The sequence below is a fragment of the Spermophilus citellus genome, assembly GCF_964194105.1.
Source record: "Spermophilus citellus genome assembly, chromosome: 4".
NCBI classification, from domain to species: Eukaryota; Metazoa; Chordata; class Mammalia; order Rodentia; family Sciuridae; genus Spermophilus; species Spermophilus citellus.
Genome location: NC_138185.1, coordinates 44583524 through 44605686, shown reverse-complemented (window position 1 = coordinate 44605686; position 22163 = coordinate 44583524). Strand labels below are relative to the sequence as shown.

The 22163-nt window shown below is 41.1% G+C and overlaps 1 protein-coding gene across 2 annotated transcripts in view; it reads right to left on the bottom strand.

The window, feature by feature from the left end:
* The window catches only part of SLC24A3 (solute carrier family 24 member 3), a 531314-nt gene that overhangs the window by 207851 nt on the left and 301300 nt on the right, over positions 1–22163 (bottom strand). For both annotated transcript variants that reach the window (XM_081291807.1, XM_081291806.1), the window contains exon 3: positions 21194–21270. In XM_081291807.1, the coding sequence (XP_081147933.1) occupies positions 21194–21270 (77 nt within the window). The remainder of the gene's footprint in view (positions 1–21193; positions 21271–22163) is intronic.

The window sequence follows — 22163 nt, the reverse complement described above, 5'->3', positions numbered from 1 at the left end:
GGCAAGGCCAGATCATGCCGTCCTGACTGTCGCGCATGTTTTTAAAGCACCTCTTGGACTTCTACATGGAACACGGGCATGAAAGAGAGAAGATGAGATCAAGACACAGAACTTGCTGATGGGTGGGGTGCGAGGAAGGGAGATCAGGGTTGATTTCTAGGATTCCAGACTGAGCAATCCAATGCATGATGGTTGACAGGTGGTAACAGTTACTGAAATGTCAAGGCTAAGGAATAAACAGGTTGGCAGAGAGAATGAAACATTCTGACTCCATGGAAAATGAGGAATTGTAGCCTGTGTTGCCAAGGGAGACACACACACACACACCCCTCACACATGTATGTAGATATACATTCATTTATTCAGAGCCACATTTAAGTGAATTAAATGTTAAAAATTATTGCCCATTGTGCTTTACACAAAGATGAGAGACTACTAGAAATGTGTGTGTGTGTGTGTGTGTGTGTGTGTGTGTGAGAGAGAGAGAGAGAGAGAGAGAGAGATACATTCAGATCTTAGTATGAGGATCAAATTACCCTCCAGGACCTGCCCTCTATAAGGGAGAGTAATGGGTCTTTCCCAAGCCGACTCTGCAAAACCAAAGCAATGAAGCCAAATAAACTGTGGGCCCACATCCAGGGGAGGATGAGAGGGCCCTGCTCCAGCCAAAACTGCTGGTCCTGTCACAGCTTCAGATTCTGAGAAGTGTTATGCTAACTGCCAAAAATACACCTCTGCCTAATCCCTGTGATCCACACAGCACAGAGGAAAATGCAGTTTTAACAAGCTCAAGAAGGCAAAAAAGAATTCCTGGGGCTTCCACCTTCCTGCTTAAAACAACAGCAATCAGAGTGCTAATGAAATAGCTGACAAGACAGATTCCATGATTATGTTTGGAATCTGCTCATGGTGAGCAGCAGGGATTCCTTCAGTATTATGAGGCTATATCATGAGAATCAGTGAAATACATCCAACCAAAGGCCCAATTGTGAGGGCCACATTTGGACCTAATTTGTATGCATGCCTGGAGATTTCTGGGTAGAAAGGCACATCATCAAGGAATATGTTTGCAAAGAGCTCTTAGGATTCCTAGCATAAATGGTGAAGAGAACCTTAGGCTGCAGGTTTATGAAAGAAAATGTAAGTGATCATAAACAGATGGACAGAGGGATCCCATGTCTGGTCCCCAGCCTAGAGGAGTGCGAGGGTTGCAGGTAGATAGCTTTTTCCAAATGTACTCTGAAACAGTTCCTTGAGATCTCATTCCAAATTCCTCAAAGGAAAGAAGTTGTGCAAATTGAAAAGGCAGTAACTTTGGGGGCCCTTGGGATTCCTCAAAGTGCAAGAATAAGAAAACCCACACAATTTTAAAGATCTGGGAAAATCTTCCAGAGATTTTTGAATAGGTCAAGAAGCAATGGGAAATGGAGGAGCCATCGAAAGCTTGGCCTCCTGGAGTCCTCACCGGGTAGTCCTGGAGTCGGGGGCAAAAAGGACTGCTGACTTTCTAGTGGTTGCATTCCAGGCCAAATGGGCTTAGGAAATCAAAGCCACATTCCCAAACCTCACCTCCGCCCATTCTTAATTGATGACATGTCTGGGCACCTTTCATATGTGGGACACTGAATTTGGTTGCTAAAATGATACCTTAGTAGTTACAGGCCAGTGCTTCAGGGAAATAATTTAACTCAATAGAAGTTGAAGAACATTGTGATCCTCATTAACAATGATGTTTGTTTAGATGTTATGTCTTTGTGCAAATGTTCAGAAAGGACTCTGAATCACTGTTGAATTGTGTGAAATAGACACATCTTTGCAGGGGAAGATGTCCACTGTCAATAGGTCTTTGCAATATCCAGGCAATCTGGGCAGCACTGACATCTTGGAAAGAGTCAAGGTATGCCTTTGATACAGGTGACCTGCATGTACTTGCTTAACTTGGTCTTCTGGCCATGTAAGATAGGGTGTTTTCTGTGTTTAATTGAGTACATGTCTCTCAAGATGATCCCTGCAGAAGTCCATCTGGCAAATAACTCTGACTTACCAGCTCAGTGGACAGACCCTGTACTCAATAGCCAAGATATCAAATGCACTTCATTCATTCATTTACTCAGACACTGCACATTCAGTAAGCAGTTTCTCCAGGCAAAGTGTCACGCTGGGCATTATGGGGACATAAGGATGACTAACGCATGGTCCCAGCTCTCTTAACACCGATCTCACAGAGAAGGGGAAAGGTAAGGCATTTTAAAGGAGAGGAACAAAGGAAAGTGGGAATTTTAGAGTAGGAGAGATGCCTGCTAGTGCAAAGTCCCATTTTTCCTTATGGGAAGTAAGAGAAAGCTTCAAAAGTAGATGGCATCTAGTCAGACCTTGTAGGATGCCAAAAACAAAGTGACAGGGACCTACCCAGGAGAGGAGGGAAAGAAGCCCCTGGGATTTCTTGGTGGTTAAAGAATCTGTTTTTGCTAAACCACAATATATGATGTACAGAAGAGGAAAACAACTGGAATACAGAGACACTCTGAAATAACAATGGTGACAATGATAAATAATGACTGAGCTTGTGCTAACTAAGTTCCTGACCCTCCTCTAAACACTTGACAAAGATTTGATTCATTTAATCCTCCCATAGTGAGCCCTATGAAGCAGATACCATCACTATACTTATTTTACAGGAAAAAAAGGCACAGAGAAGGAAAGTAACCTGTGCCTTTAGTTTCAGTAGTAATGTACCTAAAAGTGGTGAGCCTGGGATTTGAACAGAGGCAGTCTGATTCCAAAACTCCACCTGCTCCCTGCCATGCTGTGTTGATGCCCCAATGATGGAGAGATAGGAGGGGGAGATCTGTGAGAAAAGTGTGATGTGGACATTGCTGTCAGAAGTTGATCTGGTGCCATGGAGCTCAATTTCAACTGGAAGAGAACAGGTGGAACCCAAGAAGATCATCTAGATGGCCACCATCTGGACAAGGGACAGCCATGGATTGACTCAGGGTAGAAGCAATGAATGTAATATGAGAGTTCACGTTTTCTCATGCCTGTTATGTGCCTGGCACCAGACTAAGCATTAGTTATAATGCTTTCTCTTATTTATCCTTAGGAGGTGGGTACTAGCCTATCACCATACACAAATGTAGAAAATGATACAGTATTAAAGGTCACACAGGCAATACGTGACATAGTCAGGGCTTATATCCTTGACCTTCACACCCATCCTGCAAAATGGTGTAGAATGAATAGGGCTTGTCACGTCCAAAGTCAGACACAGTGCTCTGAAGGGAATATATACTTTGGGATGAGGCAAGACCCTTGCTATTCATAGCTCAAGGACGAGGACAGGAACATGTGAGCTGAATAGAAGAAAAGCTGTGTGGGAGGGGATGACATCACACACCTGAGGAGAGTGCTGGCAGTTTTTCCACACAGAGTGTCAGAACTGGGTAGCCACAGAATTCCCACAGCTCCCTGGATGAGAGGAATGACATCACCACCACCTCCTGACCTCCAAGTTGGTTTAGACACTGTGGAAAGCCTCAGGGGACTCTACTAAAACAACTTGCCTGAGGAGTTTCCCTAAGAACCTTTGTGGCCTCTGAGGTGTTCACCATGTACTCCAAGTCTGTGGAACATGAAGATGCGGAGAACACACTAAAGAAGTTGCTGGCCAGGATCTGCAGGCTGAACTCAACTGTGGACCTAGGTGTATGTTTGTCCTAGGTGGGGTGGCCCCACTAAATGAGATCTAGTACGTGTGGTAGTGGGTGCTGTCAGTGCTTGTCCTTAACCCTGGGCACTCATATTCCTGAGTCCTCTAACACTGCCATGACTGTCTACTTCTATGACGGCCTTGGAGCCATGACTATGGAATCAAATGGAAAGGTAAGGACCCCCAAACAGCTCTCAGCCAACAACTGACATGAGTGTCCCAGACTCCTATACCCACATTAGGATAATGAGAGATAGGTGTTCCCCACTGTCTGCTAGTTCCACAGTGAGATGAAGCTGCCCACAGTGGATGCCTGGCTTCATTGTTGGCCTTCCTTCTCAGTCCCCACTTCCTGGAATCACTGGCTCTGAAAGAAGTGCCTGTTGTGGACCCTGAAAGAGTCTGCTTCCATGGGAGCCGGCCCAAGACAAAAGTTTGGCTTCAGAAGCTCATTTGGTACAAATCCTAGAACAGTTGGAAATGAGCCTTGGGGACACTTATTTTGGAACACAGTGCATATCTAGGTTCCTTGGGTACAGAAGCTTCTTTGCTATGCGGGTTTAGTTTTTGTTTGTTTGTTTTTTAACTTGAAACCCTTTTCTAGCATCTCTATGATACCAGAGACATAGGGTAGGATGGGGAGGGGGTAGAAGGCTAGCTAGAATATATAATAATACAGACATAATAAAACAAATACAGGGAGAATCCAAGATGGCGGGCTAGAGGGAGGCTGCATTCTGGGTCACTCAGTGACTTGGGATTCAAGTAGAGGGAATACCGTTCCTCTGTGAGCATTTAGAGGACCCCTGACAGCTGCTCCCCTGTAGGAATCATGGCCACCAAGCCCACGCAGGTCTCCAGGCCTCAGCGTCAGTGCAGGACTACCAGCCACTCATCCATGTGGGACCCCTGGGTGCCCAAGCAGGACCACCAGCATCAGCACCTGAACAGGACTCCTGGATGACCACCCAGGCAGGAATCCTGGCAGCAGGTCCCATGCAGGACACCCAGCCGCTGCCCACGTGCAGGGACTCTGGCTGCCACCCCTGTGTGGATCCCCATCTACCAAGGTGGGGCTCCATCTTAGGACACTGCAACCACTGCCATAGTCCCCAGACACCGTCCAGGGTCTGGAGTCAGCCACCAGCCACAACACTGCACCCCACAGAGCTGCATCTCAGAATGCAATGCCCACCCCACTGCCTGGCCCCACCCAACCCGACACCCTAGCCACCTCCATCTTGAGACACCTTTGCCACTATCTTTAGTTGTGGCAACCCCCAGTTTAGAAGACCAGCTGGGGCTTAGAAAGTTGCTTAGAATATCAAGGTACATTTAGTCCCCAACTCCTCCTCCTGCCTGGCAGCCGCTAACCTGGCACAGTGCTTGTGGCAACGTGGCCAGTCCAGAGCTCACATGACTGGTCCTGAACTGCCCAATACAAAACAGCTCTCCATGACAGATGAGCCCCTACAGAGCACAGCCCACAAGACCTCTGCAGAGAGAGGTTCCTGATTGAGAGGTAAAAAGGGAGGAAGAAAGGGAGATAGTTTAGAGACTAAATTAGAGACCAGGAATTGTGAGGTTTACAGGAAACTTAAGGAGATAAAACCAGGTGCCCACATCACTAGAGTGGGCCCCAAAAGGGATCCTTGGGATGTAGTCTCCTATTGGGGACAGCAAGTTCTATACCCCACCTCCAGGAGCTCTGCCCCCAAGACCAACCCTCCCACTCTACTAACCTTCAGCATCCTGAGGGTGGAGATACAAGCAAACAACAGACAGCCCCACCTATTGGATAAGAAGGGAAGCAGGAAAGATACTGAACTCCAACCAAAGCAATCCTTGTTTCTTGCTTCAAGATTATTATTTTTCTCTCTCTCTGTTCTTCCATCCTCATATCCCCAATATTTGTGAAACCAAGAACTTTCATGAATTAGGTTACTGAAGACTGAGATGTCTATATATTACAGTTGTGTTGTATATTCTTTTATCTACTATTTTTACAATTTTTATTTTTCTTAATATTTATGTTTGTTTGTTTATGGCACTCTATTGCTATTATCTTCCCGCTTACTTGTCTCCTCCAAATCACTTTCTCTCTCTTCTCCTCCTACTAACCAACTTCTTTTTATTTATTTATTTATTTTATTATTTGCTCATGACAATACAATGAAATTGACATATCATACATCTGAATCAAATAGGGTATAATTTCTCATTTTTCCAAGTGTATAGGTTGCAGAATCACATTGGTTATATAGACACGTATATACATTCAGCAATATTAGTGTCTATTTTATTATATTCCTTCTTCATGCTTTCTAAGATCTAATAACTCTATATCCTCACCTCCTACCCCCTCAACATCTCATCCTACACCTCACCCCAGGTTCTTTGTCCACCATCAGAAAATGTAGACCCTTTTGCAAACCTACAGTAGATAGTAATTGAACTCACCTTTTCTGTATATTGTGACAAAACCACAAATGTCTTAATAGCAGCTATTTGCTTTAAGGTTGTATATTGTTTGTATTGGGAACTGTTAGTATTGTTCTTCTCTTTAAAGGAGAGATACTGGAACCCTGCAGGAACACTATAAGCCTATAGGATGAGAACTGTAACACCTCAGATCCACCATACTAGAAGGGAAGACACATAAATTACATGAAAAAAAAAACAAGAGATGAAAGTGCCCCAAATAAACCAAGATAATATATTATTAGAATCCATGGCTAGCACAACAGAAGAAATGACAAAGAAGAAGTTCAGGATGTACATAATTAAAATGTTCTGTGAATTAAAGGATGATATAAGAGAACAAATACAGGCAACAAAAGATCATTTCAATAAAGAGCTACATAAGCAAATACAGGAAGCAAAAGATTACTTCAATAAGGAGATAGAGGTTCTGAAAAAATAAAACAAACAGAAATCCTTGAAATGAATGAAACAATAAGCCATATTAAAAACTCAATAGAAAGCACCACCAACAGATTAGATCACTTGGAAGACAGAACCTCAGACAATGAAGACAAAATATATAATCTTGAAAAGAATGTTGACCACACAATGAAGATGGTAAGAAACCATGAGTAGAACATTCAAGAATTATGGGATAACATAAAAAGACCAAATATAAGAATTATTGGAATAGAGGAAAGCATGGAGTTATAAACCAAACGAATGAACAATCTATTCAATGAAATAATATCAGAAAATTTTCCAAATATGAAGAATGAATTAGAAAATCAAATATAAGAGGCTTATAGGACACCAAATGTACACAATCACAACAGAGCTACACCAAGGCATATTATAATGAAAATGCCTAGCATACAGAACAAGGAGAGAATTTTAAAAGCCACAAGAGAAAGGAATCAGGTTACATAAAGGGGGGAAATCAATTAGGATCTCTGCAGATTTCTCAACCCAGACCCTGAAAGCTTGAAGATCCTGGAACAACAGCTCTGAAAGAAAACGGATGCCAACCAAGAATCTTATATCCAGAAAAATTAAGCTTTAGATTTGATGATGAGATAAAAACCTTGCATGAGAAATAAAAGTTAAAAGAATTTAACACTAGATAGTAGGGGATAGGAAAGGTAGCAGAATACAACAGTCACTAATATGGCATTATGTAAAAATGTGAATATGTAACAGATGTGATTCTGCAATCTGTATTTGGGGTGAAAATGGGAGTTCAAAACACAATTTGAGTCAAATGTATGAAAGATGATATATCATGAGCTATGTAATGCTTTAAATAATCAATAAAAAAAGAATTTAACACTAGAAAGTCTGCACTATAGAACATCTTGGCAAAATATTCCATGAAGAGGAAATGAAAAACAACAATGATAATCATCAGCAAAGGGAGTTATTACACTAAGGGAAAAACAAATCAAAGGAGAAACCAAGTCAAGTTAAATACCAAAAATAAACAAAAATGACCGGGAAAACAAATCATGTCTCAATAATAACCCTGCATGTTAATGGCCTACAATCACAAATCAAAAGACACAGACTGGCAGATTGAATTGAAAAAAAAAAAGACCCAACAATATGCTGCCTTCAAGAAACTCACCTCACAGGAAAAGACATCCACAGACTGAAGGTGAAAGAAAACAAACATACCACTCACATGGACTGTGGAAAAAAGCAGGGGTTTCCATCCTCATGTCAAATAAAGTAGACTTTAAGCCAAAGTAAATCAAAAGGGATAAAGAAGGACATTTCATACTACTCAAGGGAACCATACACCAACAAGACATAACAATTATAAATATTTATGCCCCAAATAATGGAGCATCTACATTCATCAAACTCTTCTCAAGTTAAAAAGTCAAATAGACCACAACACAATAATTCTGGGTGACTTTTAACACATCTCTTTCCCACTGGATAGATCTTCCAAATAAAAGCCAAACAAAGAAACTGTAGAACTCAAAAATATAATCAATAACTTAGACTTAACAGACATATATAGAATATTTCATCCATCAACAAGTGAAAACACTTTCTTCTAAGCAGCACATGTATCCTTCTCTAAAATAGATTATATATTATGCCACAAAGCAACTCTTAGCATATAGAAAACAGAAGTGATACTACCTTGCATTCTATCAGATCATAATGAAATGAAATTATAAATCAATGATAAAATAAACTCCAACACCTGGAGACTAAATAATATGCTATTGAATGAATAATGGGTTGCAAAAGATCTCAAGGAGGATATCAAAAAATTCTTAGATGGAAATGAGAACACTAATAAAACATATCAGAATCTCTGGGAAACTATGGCAGTACTAAGAGGAAAGCTCATTGCAAGAAGTTCATTTCTTAAAAGAAGAAAAAGACAACAAATAAATGACCTAATATTACATATCAAAGCCCTAGAAAAAGAAGAACAAATCAGCACCAAAAGCAGTAGAAGACAGGAAATGATTAAAATCAGAGCTGAAATAAATGAAATCAAAACAAAAGAAACAATTGAAAAAATTGACAAAACAAAAAGTTGGTTCTTTGAAAAAGTAAACAACACTGATAAACCCATAGCCATGCTAATAAAGAGAAAGAGAGAGAAAACTCAAATTACTGACACCCACTCTGAAAAAGGAAATATCATGACAGACACTACAGAAATACAGAAGATAATTAGAAATTATTTTGAAAATTTGTACTCCAGTAACAGAAAATATTAAAGGTATCAAAAAATTTCTAGAGTCATATGATTTGCCCAAACTGAATCAGAATGATATACACAGGTTAAACATTAATTTCAAGTAATGAAACAGAAAACACCATCAGAAGCCTACCAACCAAGAAAAGCCCAGGACCAGATGGGTACACAGTTGAGTTATACAAGAGCTTCAAGGAAGAACTAATACCAATACTCATCAAATTATATCATGAAATAGAAAAAGAGGATACACTTCCAAACTCATTCTATGAGGCCAATATCACCCTGCTTCCAAAACTAGACAAAGACACACCAAAGAAAGAAAACTTCAGACCAATATCTCTAATGAATATAGATGCAAACATTCTCAATAATATTCTGGCAAATCAAATACAAAAACATATCAAAAGGACAGTACACCACAATGAAGTGGGGTTCATCCCAGGGATGCAATATACAGAAATCAATAAATGTAATTCATCACATCAATAGACTTAAAGATAAGAATCATATGATCATCTTAATAGATGAAGAATCAGCACTGGACAAAATATAGCACCCCTTCATATTCAAAACATGTAGAAAAATTAGGGATAACAGGAACATATCTCAATATTATAAAGGCTATCTCTGCTAAGCTCCAGGCTAACATCATTCTAAATGGAGAAAAATAGAAAGCATTCCCCCTAGAAACTGAAACAAGACAGGGATGCCCTCTTTCACCTCTTCTATTTAACACAGTTCTTGAAATTCTAGCGAGAGCAAATTAGACAGATGAAAGAAATTAAAGGGATATGAATAGGAAAAGAAGAACTCAAACTATCACTACTTGCTAATGATGTGATACTATACTTAGAAGATCCAAAAAATTCTACCAGAAAATTTCTAAAATAAATAGCCTCAAAAAATACTTGGGAATCAACTTATGGAAAGGGATGAAAGACCTCTACAATGAAAACTACAGAATGCTAAAGAAAGAAGTTAAAGAAGACCTTAGAAGATGGAAAGAGCTACCTTGTTCTTAGATAGGCAGAATTAATATTGTCAAAATAACCATACTACCAGAAGCACTATGAAGATTTAATGCAATTCCAACCAAAATCCCAATGGCATTCCTCATAGAAATAGAAAAAGCAATCATGAAATTCATCTGGAAAAATAAAAGACCCAGAATAACCAGAGCAATTCTTAGCAAGAAGAGTGAAGCAGGTGACATCTCTACCCCAGTCCTTAAACCATATTACAGAGCAATAGTAAAAAAAATGGCATGGTATTGGCACCAAAATAGATATATAGACCAATGGTACAGGACAGAGGACACAGAGACAAACTCACATAAATACAGTTACCTCATACTAGGCAAAGGTGCCAAAAACATTTATTGGAGAAAAGATAGCCTCTTCAACAAATGATGCTGGGAAAACTGGAAACCCATAGGCAGAAAAATGAAGTTAAGCTCCTATCTCTTACCATGAACAGAACTCAACTCAAAGTAGATCAAAGACCTAGGAATTAAACCAGAGACCCTGTGCCTAAAAGAACAAAAAAGTGGGCCCAAATCTTCATCATGTTGGATTAGGCCCCAACTTCCTTAAAAAGACACCTATAGTGCAAGAAATAAAATAAAAAATCTGTAAATGGGATGGATTCAAATTAAAAAGTTCCTTCTAAGCCAAAGAAACAATCAGTGAAGGTGATTAGAGAGTCTACAGAATGGGAGCAAATTTTTACTACACATCAGATACAGTACTAATCTCTAGGATACATAAAGAACTAAAAAATCAAAACCCCCAAAATAAATAACCCAATCAATAAATGGACCAAGGAACTGAAGAGACACTTCTGAGAAGAAGTTATTCAATCAATCAACGTATAGATTAAAAAAATGTTCAATATCTCTAGCAATTAGAGAAATGCAAATCAAAACTCACTCCAGTCAGAATGGCAGCTATCAAGAATATAACAATAGGTGTTGGAGAGGATGTGGGGGGAAAGGCACCCTCATACATTGCTGGTGGGACTGCAAATTGATGTAACCAATTTGGAAAGTAGTATGGAGATTTCTTGGAAAACTTGCAGTGGAACCACCATTTGACCCAGCTATCCTACTCCTTGATTTAATACCAAAGGACTTAAAAGCAGCATACTTCAGGGATGCAGCCATATCAATATACATAGCAGCACAATTAACAATTGCTAAATTGTGGAACCAACTTAGATGCCCTTCAGTAGATGAATGGATAACGAAAATGTGGTATATATACAAATGGAATACTACTCAGCATTAAAAGAGAATAAAATCATGGCATTTGCAGGTAAATGGATGGATTTGGAAAATACTATGCTCAGTAAGCAATCACCCAAAACCAAATGCTGAATGTTTTCTCTGATATGTGGATGCTGATCCATAATGGGGATAGAGGCAGCATGAGAGAAACAGAGGAACTATAAATAGAGCAAATGGGAGGGAGAGAAAAGGAGGGGGCATGGGGGTAAGAAAGACAGTGGAAGGAGATGGTCATCATTACCTTAAGTACATGTATAAAGACACAAATGGTGTGACTCTACTTTGTGTACAGAGATATGAAAAATTGTGCTCTATATGGGTACTATGAAGTGAAATGCATTCTGCTGTCATGTATAACAAATTGGAATAAATGAATAAATTAGAAGAAAATAAGATATATGTAGAACAAATAAAAATGTTTATCATAAAACAAAGAAACACAAGCCTTAATACTGAGGTTTTCCAGAGAACGAAATCAGCGGGGAACTATTTACTGACAAAGAGCAAAAGCCACTGAGCAACATAGGATGATTACTGATAAATTAGAGTATCAGTTTGATTATTTTATCCAGAATGATTTGTTGAATATCTTTTAAAGACTAGTTCTTTAAACTATGACATATGATAAATCCAAATAGCAGCTCCTCATTCTTGACTTAGCTTTTGAGCTTATATTTTTCAGCAGGAAAAAATATCCTGTAAATTTCAAGGACTCTATAGATAACTATTATATGTCATCTGTGACCATTTTGGCAATGCCATTTCAAAGGATCAGATGAAATTTATTTACTATATAAAAATAAGATTAAATACTGGAGTGGGGAACAGATGGACCAAGTAGTAAGTAGACCAAAAATATGAAAAAGTGTATACAGCAGGCTGTAAGTGTGTGGTTTCTATATGTAAATGTGTAATATCCAAGGAATATGCATGTTCTCTCTACTACAGGCAGAAGATGAACTAAAACAAAACAAATTATCTCTTTACCATTTGAGGCCTTCATAAAATTAAAATTGAAACTGTCTACTTCAAAGTCCATTCTCCAGTCTGCCTTTTGTCTTGCTTTGGATTCAGGGCATGAACCAAAGTGATGACAGATCAACTCACTCCAGACTCTTTCCTCTGGATGTCTGGAAGGGGTTGGAGTCTCAGAATTCTGCCTCTCCTGCAGGCTCATGGATTGGGGGAGGGGGATAAGAAGGTAAGAAGGGTAGATAAAGCCTGGTGAGCCAGTGCTCCAGAAGCAGAACTTGATACCAAGATTCAAGTGCAAGTTATTGAGGGGCCAAGTTATTCAGGGACCAAAAGGCAGTTAATCAATCTGTGTTGCTAAGAAAGTTCCTGGGATGGACACTAGATCTCACTTCTACAAGGGGACTGTGGAAGACAAGGTAGCTCATGTGCTTCAGTTAGTGTAACCAAAGCACAAGGGGACTGAGCTATTTATCCACCACCAAATCCCTCTCCGTTTAAGGGCTTTTCCTGGCATTTAGAGGCTATATGCATGCTGGAAGAATGGAATTTGGGGACCCAGAAAATCCCGTATTTGCAAGGGTGTACTAGAAGTTGAAAGTTGGGGAGGCACATACAATCAGCAAGTACTATGTGAGTACAGATGGAGAGTATGATCTTTTCAGTGTCAGACACTCTGCCAGGGGCTTCACACCTCTGCTTTCAGGTATCCTACAAAGCAACATGAAAGGTGGATACTGTATTGGTCTCCAATGACAGATGAGGAAACAGACTTAGCAAAGCAAAACAAGGGCCCATGGCTACAAGCTAATAAGTAGAAAATCCAGGACTGAAACTCAGGTGGATTTAATTGAAAATGTGTGCTTTAAACCATTATGCTTTCTATCCAGCTTTACATCAACCCACCACCAAGCTGCCTGTGGGGAGCAGAAGGGACCTACTTAAGATCTATCGAAACATAATAACTTACTGTTTTTGTGCTAATCCTCTCTGGACACCACTTTTAGCTTTGTGTTGACACTGACAAATTAAGGACATGTTCAGCACTTTTCCAAGAGTAAACAGCAAATTCCACAAGCTGTTCTAATCATTTTTCTCTTCCAGGGTGAAATCCCTTAACTAAACACGTCTGCCCACAGAGTGAATTGTTGCTGGGACCTTTCTAACTAGATTCTAACTAGACTATTCAGGTCCCTCAAATTTCAAAAAACTCCCTTGGTTAAATTTACTCCTAAATATTTGATCGAATGAATTGTTCTCTTAATTTCATTTTCAGATGGTTCACAGTTTCTGTGTAGAAATGCTGCTGCTGTTTTTTTTTTGTTGTTGTTTTTTTTTTTTTGCAGGTTGATTTTGTAACCTGCAACTCTGTTGAATTCATTTATAGTTCTAAATGATTTTTTTAAGTAGAGTTTTCAATATATAAGATCATGCCATCAGCAGATAGTTTTACTTCTTCCTTTCTTGGTTTATAGTTAATAATGATGCAGTATAGATCTAAAATTGCTGGGAGTGATTTTTTTTTTTTTTTTGCAGTGTTGGGGATTGAACCCAGGGCCTTGAGCATGCTAGTCAAGGGCTCTTGCTGAGCTATACCCAAAGAATGGAACTTAAATGTTCTCCACACACTGAAATTATGTGAATGTGAAGTGATAGATATATTAATCAGCTTGATTTGGTTATTCTACAATGTATACATGTATCAGAACATCACACTGTATCCCTTAAATGCATATAATTATTCATTAATTAAAAATCCCAGCAGCAGGCAGCACCCTGCTTTAAACCTTGGACTTGATGGAAATGCCAGTTGCAGAGAGGCCTTCATGGTACCCTGTCCTATTGCTCACAAGGATGGCAGCTACATTTGAATGGATCTGGCTCTGGTCCCATGACAAGAGGTGCTTGGAAGCACAGGTAAGCTGCCTTTTGTAGGCTGTGGGGGGCAGAGTGAAGATGAGGACCAGAAAACCTAACATTTATTGGGTATCTACCACATGCTCCACTTTACAGATAGGTAAACTGAGGTCAGAAGAAATTCTGGAACTTGTTCCAAAGCACTGAGCTTGTTGCAATACACAAGTTTTCTAACTCCTACTCTTAAGTGTCCTTTCTCCTTCTCCAGCATGTTATACCCTGTCCTTGTTTCTAGTGGCCTGGCACTGCCTTCTATGCATCCTGCTTGTTGGAATGGCCAAGCGTAGGTCATTCATTTAGAGGACTAAGTAAAGGAACAGAAACTTTGCTGGCAAGTTTTCTTACTGGCCATCTCTGGTTGTTGATTTCCAGTGGACACCATAATTTAAATGAGGCAAGGTGCTGGATTAGCATTCATTCCTAGCTCTGTGTGTGTGTGTGTGTGTGTGTGTGTGTGTGTGTGTGTATTGCTGGAGATCAAACCCACGGTCTTGTGTGTGTTAGACAAGTGCTCTACTTCTAAGCTACCTCCCTGAGTCCCATCCCCAGGCCTTCTAAGAAGAGTAACCCCTAAATCCATGTGGCTATATAAACTTATACTAATTAAAACAAAATAAAACAAAAACCCAGTTCCTCAGTCATACTAGACACACTTCAAAGGGTCAACAGCCATCTCTGGTCAGTGACTACTGTATTAGAAAACACAGATATAGAACAATTCCATCTTCACAAAAGGTTCTGTTGGATAGTGATATCTGTGTAAGGGGAAATTTGAGTCCCAAAGTCCAAAGACTAAAGGATAGCCTTGGAAAGACAAGAATAGCCCCCGGGGATGAGGTGGGATGTGGTTTTTGATATAGGAAGTGCCTGCAGAGGCTGAAGCTGGGGACAGGTCTTCACCACCTCCTACTGGAATCCTGGCCTTTCTGCCCCCTAGAACTAGCTACTACATCAACTAATTCATTTTCTGGCTCTTCACAAAAGCAGTCTTGGCCCAGGGGATCCCCTCTAGTGAAACCATATCCTCTAGATATTAAAATTAAATAGGAGAAATAACTGCAAATGTCATCTGATTGTTGAGGTCCCCTCCAGAGCAAAGCTCCCCATCTCCACCACCAGGACCGAAAGGGGAAACATTAGTTTGAGTAAAGAAGCCCCTCCAGTCGCCTGGGATATGGGTTCACCCAGCCTCCAGCATCTTCAAAAACACATCCCAGTTAGTCTCCATTTTTGCTGTGGGTGGGAACGGTTAGACTATGGAGCTGAGACTCTCCCTTTCAGAACTGCTCCAACCTTCTAAAGCAAATGTGTGATTCAGTTCTTGACAAGTTAAGACCTGATTCAGGGGAGGCCAACTCATGTGGGCAGGTGACCAAGGCCAGGCAAACATGAATATGAGCTGGGCCAGTGTAAGACTTCTGTGAAAGAAGAAAGAGAACAACGCAGGTAGGTAGTGAGCATGCAGGGCAGGTGTACAGAAGACTGCACCAGGGACAGTCATGGCCAGAACAGGAGCAGAACCACTGTGCTTCTTCAGAGAGAACAAAGATGGTGCACAGAAGGGAGGCAGGCCAGCTAAGCCTCCTGTTAAGTAAAATTGAAGGACTAGGGAACAGATCTGTAAACCAGAGGGAGGATACTATTTAAATAGCCTCCCCCAATCCTTCATTCCGGGATCACATTCCATTGCTTTTATCCCAGGGGCTTCCTCCTGTGCCAAAAGGTTTTCTCTGCAGTTCTGGGAAGCAGGAAGGTCATAATGGAATCCCAAGACAGAAATCAGTTAATGCTTAAACTTAAAAGCTAATATGAGAATAAGAGAGAGAATTTAGATGTAAGAACATAAAATGAGTTTCCCCAATTCCCAGACCAGATAAACTCCTTGGGATGGGGGAACAAGAAAGAATCATGGATAGGAGTTGTGGGGAGTCAAGGGAGACCACCAACTTGGGATCAACTCCTGGACATCATGATATGGGGTGGGCTAAAAGGAATTATATCAATGGTCCTCCTTACCATTTTTGGAGGAAAATGGCCAAATTCCTGGCTTTGTGCCCAGTATAGGAATCTTGCCTGGACTTCCAGAATGTTCCACCTTATATGGAGCCTACCTCCTTTATTACATGAAAGCCCCTAATGGGCATTGGACACTGGAGTGGGTGAAGCTGGAGATGTGGGGAGGGGTTCTTTAACACTGAACGTGTTAAGAATGTGTTAAGGCAGAGGGCCAGACAGCAACTACCCAAACAGCTCAGTGGAAGAAAAATTCTGTTCTGCATAAACTCCCAAGTATCCTGTGAGATTTTTTTGGAGCACAGCTAAGCTTTAGAACATAAAGATGCACATAGAACATTCTCATTGATATTTCTTTTCTTTTTCTTTTTCTTTTCTTGGTGGTGCTAAGGGTCAAACCCAGGGCCACGCATACAGTAGGCAAGTGCTCTACCACTCAGTGGCACCCCAAGCCCTCTCATTCATATTTCTTTCCTGGGCACAACCCTTAACATGTATGCATTGCTGCACTAGTTAGCATCCTGTCTCTTAAATAAACTCATTTAACAAGACTTTGTCTAATAAAGTCTAAAAAATCATCTTCAGGTGTGTGATACCACTGTACACACAAGTGCATAGAAATACCTGCCTGCCAGAATAGAGGACTTACTTTAAAAGGAGTGGGGGGAAGGCTCAGACTCAGGAAGAACAGTTTTAAAAGTCGATAAGGTGCATAGAACATATTCATCCCTGCGTGGAGTTTGATCTATTAAAGATAGTAAACTGTCCAGACTCAACTTGAAAAAGAATTTCAAACATTAATTATCTAAAGCAGCTTTTACTAGAAGGGAAAATGTGTAGCTTGGCCGATAACTTCAAAGAATCTAGCTATCATCTGTGATATGGAGGATAATTATAAAAATTTTGCAAGATATTTATAAAATAAAACATAGTTTTAAATAAAAATTATTCAGAGGCTTCTTCCTCTGTTTGGGGAAGGCTCAATGAGTTTATGAAGGGGGCAAATTTCCTTTCAGACATTTTAATGTCTCAATGTTATGAAAGATGGGATATAACGCAAATGCTAGGACAAGTGTGTTTTCTTAGGGATATTCGTTGTTGATAAAATTGTAAAGATCATGGATTTTCCCACTTGTGAGGAATCCATATGTCCATAAATGAAGAACAGTTGGAAGGAAGAAACCGTTTTTCTTTTTTTCTTTTAAGTGCAATCTCAGGGCTTAGGAATTCTTAAATCCACGAAAGAAAGATTCAAGAGGAAATTAAAGCTATAGTGTTCGGCAAGTTGAGCCAGAAATGGCTGTTTTGAGTTTCATAAATCAGACACAAAGAGAGAATTATTTACATGGAAGGAAAAATGGAAGTGAACTCGCACATTTGTGATTTAAAAGACGGTTCTGTGGTCCTTCAGAGCCATCCAGTCTCAACTGAAGTTAAAGGACATAGGCCTTACTCGAAAAGCAAACTCTTGGGCCCAAACAGATTGGGGAGTTTGAGTTTCGGTGCAAGTGCTAACTTTGGTCAGCTTTCATAGGAGAACTGAAAAGCACCTAGCACTCTCTTGAGCCCAGTGATTACAGCCAGTTAACCCCATGAAAAGACAGCCCAGTGGCTCTTCTCTGGGGCAGCCTGGGATAATAGGACAAGCCTGCGGGGACCATCTGGCAGAAGGTCATCTCTCTCAAACCTGGATGAAGTAACTTGCTCTACAGGGGCCTAGAGAGCACCGGATGATGTTGAGCCCCCATATTCATTTCTCGAAGGATCCTCATCAGACCTGGATATTCCTCAGGGTACTAAGCACCTGGAAACCCCTATCCAAATTGTCCAGTCTTTTCTATGGCTTTTTGCAACTGACAGGGAGGAAGACCACTCTGGTCACCTCTGTATATAGCTGACCTTATTCAATCCTATCCTGAGGCAAGAGGGTATGCCTGAGGACTGGTCAGATCAGGAATCTGCTTCCTAGCACTTCCAATGCAGCAGCTAATTCACCTCGTGGTGTTTCACATGTGAGGTTCCACCATTCTCCACCCTCTTGCTTTCTCGTCCACCATCCACATCCTTGGTTTCTGCTCCCTCTAAGCCCCCTGAAGTCTTAAATCTCTATATCCTCAAAAACAGAATTCCCATTCTCCCTTCTGCCTGGAATCCTCTCTCTTCAGTGTTCTTTGGAATTTGCCTGCTCACCCTTTAAGAATAGTGAGCAGGCAGATCCTGGGTACCTTCTGTAAGCTCCTGCAGTATAGACCATGGCCACAAGCACTTAGTGCATGGTAGGTCCTGACCATAAGGGGTTTTCTTCAGAAGACACTGGATTCCTAAAGGGTGAGGCTGTGCGGCTGTCTTAGCTATTTAAAAGGGCTCATCCCAGCACTACCATACTGCAGGGGATCAGGAAGCGCTTTGTAGATGTGCATGTTCAGGAAGTCTGTATTTAGCTTCTGGCAGTTTTGACTCATGCATTCATCTGTTTCCTGCTGGCCACTGAAATGCCAACTGTTTGCCCTTGCGGCAATCCTTGTTAACTCCAATGATATTCATGTAACAATTCCTGAGCATCCTAAATAACCAAGGTAGATGAAAGGGATAAAAAGAATCATTCATTCCTGCGACAAACAAATAGTAACTGCAACTTTTTTGTTGTTCACTGTGACAAATACAGTATAAAGGGGCTTCTCTTGTGAGGCTTATGTCTAGGGTTGGGTGGAGTGGATATCCCCCTAAAGTGGGCTGGATAATATTAGAGGTGGTCCATCATCTTGGGGATGCATCAGTAGGTCCACCTTAACATTTACCTCTGTCATGTAGAAGAGGAACCCTCTTCTCTGCCCTGTACCTCATACATGTATGTGGAACCTCAGGCAGCAAGTTCAAGGTTGCTTCACTTGGGTCTCTTGCCTTAAAATGGTGGATCTTGGGAGGAGGCCTGCAAAGACCATGGCAACAAGCTCAGGTTGTCTGGGTAGACAATTCTAGGGTTTTGTGCACTTGGAATGGGGTTTTGAAGGGATAGGCACCAACACTGGCCCATAGAGTACTTGAACTGTGGATGTTAAAGTGCAGGGACTGGCATGGGGGCTAATAACATCATTAAATATCAAGGATGACAAAGTCCTTTGCAAGCTGATGTCCACTCTTGTAAGAATGCATCTAAGGGCAATATTACCCACCATTGCACATTTCTGCTTTCAGGCCGGTCTAGAAATGCACTCCCCCAAAAGACAGTAGAGGCCTTCTGGGTATCCTGGGCTCATGAAGAGCAAAGGAAAAATTTACCCTTGACCCTTAGTTGGGGAGGTGGAGGTGGAGAAAGGGCACTGCCAGCTGCAGGCAACAGCCCCACTTTGGGCTGAGAATGGAAACCTCATGTCTCAGATGTTGAAGTGGCAGGGTGCTAATGGCTACTGGAAAATTCTGATCCTACTTAGCGCCTGGGCCTTCTCAGGCTCATGACAGGGGAGCCTCTGTGGTGCCAAAGCTGGCATCTGTATTACTTGCTTGATGCACAAGACTCCCTGGAAGGGCAGGGAGGGCTGGGAGGGCTCCAAATTTCTTATTCATTTGGTATTTTTAGAGGACAAACTTGTTAAAAGGAGACATGCCTTCCTCCCTGCGGGGGGGGGGGGGGGGGGAAGAGTTGAAGTGTTTATTGCTTCTATCAAGAAAGGATTAGGTTCAGGGTGGCTCATGGATCCAGACCTCTCTTGTCAGGAGTCACACATAAAGCATAGATAGTAGAAGTGGGCTTCGAACCCATGTCTAACCTGACTCCAGAGCCCAGGGTATGCCTACCAACCATCTCCCCATGTGTACTGAAAACTAAGTTCTCTGTCCTCTCCTCTGGGTCATGGCCGTCTGGGAGTGCAATGAGTATGACAGAAATGATGCCATGTCAGATTTGACTTCCAAAGTCAAATCACAAAAGGCCACAAAGTAACCTCTTCTCTCTGAGCTGCCCCAGAGCCTGTCATGCTGGAGAAGTCACATGAAGGAGTTCTGGGGCATGGTCCCAGATGAGCCAGTCCTTTAGCCAGTCCTAGACTAGGCACCAGACATGGCAGCGGAGAAGTCCTCTTGGAAGGGAATCCTCTAGAACCAGTGACTCCAGCCCCATCCAAGGCCCCAGATTACACTGAACAGCATTCTCTTCATGCCCTTTCAGAATGATTGACACAAAGAACTCATGAGCAAAACAAAATAGTGACTGGATGTGTCACTAAATTTGGGGAATTTATTTCATAGCAGGAATAACCAGAATGGAATTAAGAGCATTGCAAGAGAGACTGAACACCATAGGAATGGAAAACAATCATGTATCTAGTCCAGACTTTCCTTGGAGCTTTCTGGTTCTGCAGCCACTCCTTAGACAAATCTTCATATGCATCTGTGCGCGCACACACACACACACACACACACACACACACAAATCCTGCCCAAACTCTCCAAATGAGGACAAGGTAATGAAAGCCCTTAGATCCAGTAGGTCTGTTGAGAAAGATGCTGAAATAATGATAAACATACAAGTCCAGAAGGGAAAACAAGTTATTTTTGATCACCTACTATTTTCCAGATGCTGTTCTAGTTATAATCATGTTTAATTCACGAATTTAGCAAATTTTTTATCCCCACTATGTGTCAACAATGGGTGTGGGAATGAGACCAAGTACAAAACAACGTCTCTCTTCTCATAGTGCTTATATGTGAGATCAATAGACAAAAAGCAAATAACTATTTAATGGCTGGTCACATGGAGAAAAATAAGGCATGGTAAGTAGAAATACTGAGGTACATTAGACAGGCTGGTTAGAAAAGGGCTCCCCAGGAGGATGGTGTGTGAGCAGAGAGAGAATCAAGCTAACATGGGAGAGCAAGTCTGTTTGACTTCAGAGTCCACACTCGGGCACTAACCTGAAGGAATAAATATAGACAGGTGTCTTTCAGCATATAAACCTGTGATCTTTGAAAGATGTTGCATTTAGACATGGCTCAGTACAGGACTCAGAGGCCTCCCACCAGGAGGGAGGAAGACTCCTGTATAGGCACCTCAGCTGCCCACCTACCTCTTGCCCTCCAAACCCTCAGGCAGAGGCACAAAATGGGTACTTACACAGAGCACATGGAGGACCACCGCTCCTTGTCTTCTGTCCTCGTTGGTGAAGATGTCATTGGGGAATTCATGCAGGGCTAAAGAAGGAGAGAAAAAAACAGCTCAGTACAGATGCCAACATTTTCAGGGCTAGAGGGTTGGAACATTGTTACCAACTCTGGTTTTAGAGTCCTAATGTTAATATGGGGTTCATGAACTTGAATGAGAAAAAACCTTGCATCTTTAAGTTTACAAAACTTTATAGAATTTAGTGTTTTCTTCAAATAAGAAGGGGAGTGACAAACCACAGAAGCATTAGAAAAACCTGAGGCCTGAATCCTAGTAGAAATTTTCATATTACCATTGTTCCTTGGTATTCATGAGAACCTCAGCGGGATACCAAAATCTCTGTATCCTCAAATCCTTTATATAAAATGGCATAGTATTTGCATAGAACCTGCACACATTCTCCCATATACTTTAAATCATCTTGAGATGATCTATGATACCTAATACATTGTAAATGCTATGCAGATAGTTGCCACACTGTGTTGTTTATGGAATAATAACAAGGAATAAAAGTCTGTACATGTTCAATACAACAAACAATTTGAAAGATATATTTTCAATGGTTGGTTGAATCCATGGATGTAGAACCCATGGATATGGAGGGCCAATTGTACTATTTATTATATCCATTCAGCTCTGGCTCATCATTTCAGTGCTATGGTGGTCTGTAGATGACCACTTGTGACTTAAAGTTTAACAAGGAAGCATGTGAACTACTATCTTGCAAATTTGTTTTCTAATATTTTGACAATTTCATCTCAACATGATCAGGTTCCATTTGTAACTATGTGTACTTTATTGCATGCAATGGAAAATATTTTTTTTTTTCTGAGCAGGGCTTGTAGGCTTCACTGAGTGACCAAAGAGGTCTGTGGCATTGGGAGGTTAAGGGTCCTGTTCTCAGTTGCCCATTTTCCTCTGT